Source organism: Centroberyx affinis, unplaced genomic scaffold, assembly GCF_046629955.1.
Source record: "Centroberyx affinis isolate AG114_WGS23_722 - 3 ecotype Tasmania unplaced genomic scaffold, CSIRO-AGI_Caff_v1 ptg001078l_1, whole genome shotgun sequence".
NCBI classification, from domain to species: domain Eukaryota; kingdom Metazoa; phylum Chordata; class Actinopteri; order Beryciformes; family Berycidae; genus Centroberyx; species Centroberyx affinis.
Window position 1 is genome coordinate 9,823 of NW_027279625.1, and position 7,333 is coordinate 17,155.

At 42.5% G+C, this 7,333-nt stretch overlaps 1 protein-coding gene across 2 annotated transcripts; it reads right to left on the reverse strand.

Moving 5' to 3' along the window:
* Positions 1-4,226: 4,226 nt before the first annotated feature.
* Positions 4,227-5,914, reverse strand: rgs5b (regulator of G protein signaling 5b). Of its 2 annotated transcripts, none has more exons than XM_071523256.1 (5): positions 5,759-5,914; positions 5,546-5,592; positions 5,320-5,403; positions 5,030-5,193; positions 4,227-4,876 (listed from the first exon to the last, which is right to left on the reverse strand). In XM_071523256.1, the coding sequence occupies exons 1-5, from the start codon at positions 5,800-5,802 to the stop codon at positions 4,700-4,702; spliced, it is 516 nt and encodes a 171-aa protein (XP_071379357.1). In that variant the 5' UTR covers positions 5,803-5,914; the 3' UTR covers positions 4,227-4,699. The 2 variants fall into 2 exon arrangements, with proteins under 2 accessions (XP_071379357.1, XP_071379356.1); XM_071523255.1 differs by having other exon boundaries at positions 5,320-5,381; positions 5,503-5,592.
* Positions 5,915-7,333: the final 1,419 nt, after the last annotated feature.

Below are 7,333 nucleotides of genomic sequence, written 5' to 3' on the forward strand. Positions count from 1 at the left end.
ATTGTTGACTTGCATAAAGCTGGAAAGGGTTACAAAAGTATCTCTAAAAGCCTTGATGTTCATCAATCCACGGTAAGACAAATTGTCTATAAATGGAGAAAGTTCAGCACTGTTGCTACTCTCCCTAGGAGTGGCCGTCCTGAAAAGATGACTGCAAGAGCACAGCGCAGAATGCTCAATGAGGTGAAGAAAAATCCTAGAGTGTCAGCTAAAGACTTACACAAATCTCTGGCACATGCTAACATCTCTGTTGACGAATCTACAATACGTAAAACACTAAACAAGAATGGAGTTCATGGGAGGACACCACGGAGGAAGCCACTGCTGTCCAAAAAAAACATTGCTGCACGTTTGAAGTTTGCAAAAGAGTACCTGGATGTTCCACAGCACTACTGGCAAAATATTCTGTGGACAGATGAAACCAAAGTTGAGTTGTTTGGAAGGAACACACAACACTATGTGTGGAGAAAAAAAGGCACAGCACACCAACATCAAAACCTCATCCCAACTGTGAAGTATGGTGGAGGGGGCATCATGGTTTGGGGCTGCTTTGCTGCCTCAGGGCCTGGACAGATTGCTATCATCGACGGAAAAATGAATTCCCAAGTTTATCAAGACATTTTGCAGGAGAACTTAAGGCCATCTGTCCACCAATTGAAGCTCAACAGAAGATGGGTGATGCAACAGGACAATGACCCAAAGCACAGAAGTAAATCAACAACAGAATGGCTTCAACAGAAGAAAATATGCCTTCTGGAGTGGCCCAGTCAGAGTCCTGACCTCAACCCGATTGAGATGCTGTGGCATGACCTCAAGAGAGCGATTCACACCAGACATCCCAAGAATATTGCTGAACTGAAACAGTTTTGTAAAGAGGAATGGTCCAAAATTCCTCCTGACCGTTGTGCAGGTCTGATCTGCAACTATAGGAAATGTTTGGTTGAGGTTATTGCTGCCAAAGGAGGGTTAACCAGTTATTAAATCCAAGGGTTCACATACTTTTTCCACCCTGCACTGTGAATGTTCACATGGTGTGTTCAATAAAAACATGAAAACATATAATTGTTTGTGTGGTATTAGTTTAAGCAGACTGTGTTTGTCTATTGTTGTGACTTAGATGAAGATCAGAACACATTTTATGACCAATCTATGCAGAAATCCAGGTAATTCCAAAGGGTTCACATACTTTTTCTTGCAACTGTAAGTGGCTGCCAAACTTAGCTACAGCCTCCAGTGGCTTATCAAATTTATAGTTTGGCTTGGCAGGGAGTTTCTTCTTCTTCTGCCAATATTCTCCAGAAAGTCCAGAGGAGACTCTGTCAGGAAGAGGAGAGTCAGTGTGGATTCCAGGATACTAGCTCACCTTTAATTGTTTTTCTTTGATGAATTTTCCATTAAGTATGACCGGAAGGATTTAAGTCCAACCCAGAAGACACTGAAATCACCAGTGTCATGAAATTGATTGAATAAGGTTTTTTGCTTAGTGTTGACTCAATCCTCTTTAAATCCATCATACTACATACAGCAGAGATACTTGTGGAACCATTTTCCCAGAAAGAGATACTGACCTTTCTCTCTCTGTCATTGGTTTGATCGTTTCATGGGAGGCAGTCTCATTAAATGGAATTAGTTGATTTACTCCCTTGAGAACCTGGTTGGCTATTCCTGGTGTAAAACCGCTCCTCGCAGGGAAATACTCTTGAATGATGTCCACGTTTAAACTTGTCATGCCCATTCCCTGTGACAGTTCACTTTATTCCATTGAATATTCACTTTCATGCTCTCTCCCACTGCTAGAGACAAGAGGGAGTTACAACTTTGATGCTAATCTGTGATGTAGAAACAATACTCAGCTCCTAAGAGAGTGGACTGGCAAATATGGTGACTGATTGTACCCAGGATGATTTGTTTTGGCGGACAATAGTGCATTTTTTCCTGATTTGGCTTTTGGTGAAAGTACTTCATGTTCACAGGTTCTGTTTGGACTGTCCAAGGCCATGAAATCTTGAATTGCATGGTATTTGCTGTTAATAGGCAATTTGAAGCTCAGTAGCTCAGTGATTCTGGTTAAGAATAGAAGCCCAGTGAATGTGGGTAGACATAGGGATCAGTTGGGTCACAGGGTTTACCTTGGTTTCAGCGGGAAAGGCAGCCCCAAAGATTATATTGGCTTGGTAGAGATGGGCGGATATTATTCACATTCACTGTCATTTCATATTGACGGTCTGGAAAAAAAAAGACTTGCTTTATTCCTCCTTTACTGAGTAATGACAATTTGTCTTTTTAAATATTCCATACAGGGGGTTAGACAAAACAATAAACACCCAACAATATATTAATGTCAAGTACATAGTAAGGAGTTTTCCTTCAGAACAGCTTCAGTCTTTGGATGCTGTCTTACTGCATCCTGAACTGTGTGAAGAGATACTCAACCTTTCTTCAAGAAGGAAAGCCTCCAGTTCTTTGAAGGATGAAGGTGGAGGAAATTTACTTCCAGTAAAGGATCAATGATGTTTAGATCTGGTGATTAGGTGGCTCCACTCCCCCACAGGTGATGCTGCTTTTGCCAAATGTAAACCCACCCAGATGTAGGAAAAATGATGAAAGACAACTGTATTACTTTTTCCATTACTCAGGCTCCAGGTTTTGTACTGTTTACACCAACTCATGCATCTGATTCTAATCTTAACAGCATGTTAAGATCTTGAAACATCTGACTGGTTTACACGTGAGTCTCTCTGCACCTACTATAGACATCTGTATTGTTTAATTGGTTATTTGTTTATTCATTTATTTAAAACATAAGAAAAATGCTAATTACAACCTCATGACAATAGAATACAGAAGCTAAACAAATCAAACACTCAAAACAAACCTTCTATCCACCCACATGTAGCCACACCTATTCAAGTTTTCTTTTATTTCAAAGAATTGTGATATTTATAAGCTTGTATCTGATATCAATAATCTGGGCCAACATGCACATCTGCCTGAAGAGAATTATATACACAACATGCAGTTCATCCTTGTACTTCACCGCAATTACCAAAATTGCAGTATGTAATGTATGTAACATCAATACAAATCAATATTTTTCCAATTGCTCTCAATTATGGCCAGGTTCAGAAGTATCTTAACAATGCAATAACAGTGTGTGTGTGTGTGTGTGTGTGTGTGTGCGTATGTGTGTGTGAGAGAGAGAGAGAGCGGATAATCACCCCCCTTCATTTTCCATGAGTGTGCGAGTGGCATTAATGACTTCACCCCCGCCTCTTTAGAAGCCGAGTGTTTGAACAGGAACAGGAGGTTGCCGCTACAGTAGGGGAGCGTAGGAGGAGGGCGGCAGGAGAGGGGGGGGGGGTGCGATGATGATGGCTGGATGGAGAGCGGAGGGAGGGGGTGATGTGCGCAGGGAGGGAGAGCCGGCGTGAGTCACAGGTTGTGAGTGGCTGCTAGGTAGTAAACAAACCTGCCTGTGGAGGTACACAGTCGGTGTCTGCCGTCTCCATGGAGACCAGCCCTCGCACTCGGAGGCTTCCCGGCAAACGCTCCATGCTCCGGTGGCCCGTTTTGTTCACACACACACGCACGCACACACACACACACACACACACACACACACGCACACACACATTGTACTTCTATACTTATGAGGGCCTTCCACTGACTACATTCATTCCCTAACTATTACATGCCTTTACCTTGACCTAAACCTAATCCGAAATCTAAATTTTACCCTAAACCCAAATCCTAACTAGTCTTAACCTTAACCGCTACCCTAACCTAACTTTAACCTTAACCCTAAACCTAAACCCTATCCTAAACCTAATCCTAATCTTAATCTTAACCCTAAATCCAAATCCTAATCCTAAACTATCCCTTTGTAGAAGTGACGACTGGCCAAAATTACCTCATAAAAAATGTCCTCACTTTGAGGGTCTAAAACTCAAACTAGTTGTCACAAGGATAGAAGTACAAGAACACACACACACACACACACACACACACACACTCACTCACTCACTCATACTTAATAGCTTCCATACTGTAATGCCTGAGAGAAGGAGTCATGTAGTTGCCTACTTGTGAACTGGAAGTGGAACTAATGAGGCTACAGATTACTAATCAGCCACCACCTACATCATCTGTACAACTGAACTTTCAATGGAAGGAATGAAACAAATCCTTTTTTTCCCTTCTGGAAATCGTTAATCTTTTATTCAGTATTCATAATTTTTTTTTCCATACAGTACTTCAGGTAGAAAAATACAAAATAGAAATCAGTTTTCTTCAATGACTTGCACAGCAAATATTCACATAATAAAGTTAATTTTTAAATAAATAAAAAATAAATAGACATTAATGATACAGAACTGACATAGCTTTTCTCCCACTGGTAGCTGTGAGCTGTGAGTCCTTTGTCTTTGCAGGCGTCTCTTTCAGTGGCAGATTTCACCTGCAGCTCAGTCTCTGCTTCGACAGTCTCGCCTCCCTCAGCTTTAAGGTGAAGCTTCAAGTGTCTCATAACTTCCAGCCTTGACCCCAATCTGCGGAACCTCCAGTCTCAAAAAATTAATTCCACAACCCGGCAAGGAACTCCTCAGACCGAGGCATTTGTTCTGTCTGACCGGTTTTTTACTCTTTGCTGTGCGTCGATAAGCTCGTGTCCCTTTGAGTCCTGGTCTTCAGAAAGGCCCTTTTAGCCCGACTTGGCCTTTCTGCTGAGCTCCAGGTACGTGGTGGACTTGAGGAAACGGGGATAGCAGTCCTTCTCCATCAGGGTGTAGATCTTGTCCTGGGCCAGATCGAAGCAGGATTGGCTGGGCTGCTCCACGTTCTCCTTCATGGCTGCTTTGGTCACATGGTCAAGGTTCACCTGGGAGGAGAGAAGAGGTGGAATGATTATTATCAACGTCAGGATATGAGAAATCAGCATATAGTGACAGAGCATGTTGACTTTGCGCAGTGTAGCGTATTCAGTCGTCTATTATGGTTTTATTATGTCTACTTTCAGTCATTTGATATTTACCTCTCGTGGCGCGTCGCTGCAGATGAACTCGTCATAGATTTTCTTGGCCTTGGCAGCCAGTTTTGAGGTCTTCGTCGTCCTGTAGTCTTCACAAGCCAAGTAGAAGGCAATGTTTTCCTCACTGAACTCTGACACCAGGAAAGCTCTAAATAAGCACAGTCCATCTGGAGAAAGGAGAGAAAGAGGAGAGTTAGTCGATTAGCAACTGGTAGTTATAACTCTTCAACATCTGCAATGATCAGAACACTTTCATATAGTGTGATTTACTAGTGAGGAAAGGTTTTACTTACTTTGGCTGGACAGCAGTTTCTCAAACGACTCTTTCCATTTCAAAGGCTCGTCTACATTTAACCTGCAACAGAAACATGTAATTAGTGACGTAAATAATAATTCATCCATCTAAAAAACTCAGCTTGATTGAATATCAGTTCACTGATATGGTTGGAAATAGAAAATTTGACTGAATGTCTTACCTCAGTTTGTCAGGTTTCTTTGAGTGTCCAGTGATGCTGTGATCTGACTTCTGGAGCAAACTTCCAAACAGAGCTTTGAGCTCCTTTGCCCTGTAAAGATAAAGAGAGAGAAGATGTTACACACGAGATTGGTAAATTATACAGTTCTAAAGATAATCTGATCCATTCTCACTACAGCAATTTGTGTCTAACAGCACACGGTAGAATTACTTTTCATCCTGAGAGAAACATGACAGAAAAGCGTGATGGAGCTCACCTCTCCAGGCAGGTGATCGGCAGTGAATCAAGCCCTCTGCACATGATGACAGCTCAGATATTATCCTGCTTGCTGACAGGTATTTCCAAAGATTGCGGCAGTTGTTAGTAAGTTATGTACTGTGCTGTGGTGCTGCGCAGCCCTTCCTTCCTGCAGATGAGCTGGCTCTTAGCTGGTCTGCCGGCTGTGTGAGAGACTGCCTTTTTATATGCCAGTCCACTCCATGACATCACGCCTCTCAGCCAATGGAGCGAGCGCTGTGGGAGGATGAGGATACTCCGCAACTCTTATTTTCCTCCAGACTACTTCCTCACCACTGACCACCAACACATGTGACACTTACAGTGATTGGATTCCTTAGGGACTCTTAAGTGTCTGAGTATTCATTCTGCATTCTGTGTGCGTGTGTGTGTGTGTATGTGTGTTCTTGCATTTCTTATGCACGAGGAGGACCACTTGTTTTCACAAGGACAGAGAAGTTAGGACTTTGGTTTAGTGTTAAAGGAATAGTTCACCCCAAAACATGAAAATTCAGAAATTATCTACTCTCCCTCATGTCACTGAAGTTTGTAGGAACACCAAACACACAGCAAGTTACTGTCCAAAGTTTCATCTCAGCCTTCTCTCAAACTGTTGAAATTAACAGAGCCATCTCTTTACAGCTACAAAAAAAGCCATACGATTGCACTAAAAGTCCAATATTTACCTCATTATCTCCTATATGGAGGTTGGGGTTGGGGGTTTTTGGAGTGAATGTAATCAGTGAAGGTCCTCACAAATGTAGTAATACAAACATGCGTGTGTTTGCGTGTCTTGGTTTCAAGGGGAAAAACCTCACACATTCCCTGTCTGTAAGATCATTCTGGTTAGTCTTTTTCTGGTCAGGCCACGACCCTCACAGTGAAAGTAAATATATCTGTGCCTATGTATAGCCTTAAGGGGCGAGACACCTATTGTGACACCTATTGTAGGGGAACCGGACGAAAAGGCAGAGCGCTTATTGGAAGCGTCTGAGCCAGCTTCCTCTTCCGACAGCCCAGAACAATACTTTCCCTCTAACTCCCTCAGTCAGACATAGCTGGGTGTCAGCAGCAGGTCACTTCGGTCCACAATAATGAGCTGGCCCTCCGATCCTTCAGACGCAGCTATGGCTGTCGATGCTGAGTCACATCGGCCTAACACAAAGGATGTTTTCAGCTTCATTTAGGAACAAATGCACCCTGGTCTATGATGACGATAAGCTAAAAAAAGCAGCTTGGTTTTTTACTGTTGGTCTTTTCATATGGGAACCTTCTGTAATATTTGATCCAGCATATCTAAGGCTACACTAGGCAGAGATAATACGGGAAAATTGAATTAAAGATAAACTACAGTCGCTTTGTGCTTTAATTGTTCGATGCACAATAACATGCATCCCATTAGCAAAATTAGGTTGAAGTTTAGAGCCTGAAGAGCGGACGGTCTATTTTCACACTGCAGGGTCAGTGTTGTTCAGGACATCGTGGCTCAAACATGTTCCAGCCCTGTGCCAATGGAGGTTTCCCATTTTGGAAACACTTGACATGGTGTAAACAT

Bases quoted from the DNA above. Each gene is read 5' to 3' on its own strand.
- rgs5b (XM_071523255.1), bottom strand. From the start codon at position 5,802: ATGTGCAGAGGGCTTGATTCACTGCCGATCACCTGCCTGGAGAG. The intron at 5,593-5,758 runs GTGAGCTCCATC...TTATCTTTACAG, and splicing joins CCGATCACCTGCCTGGAGAG to GGCAAAGGAGCTCAAAGCTC. The intron at 5,194-5,319 runs GTAAGTAAAACC...TCCTTTCTCCAG, and splicing joins GAAACTGCTGTCCAGCCAAA to ATGGACTGTGCTTATTTAGA.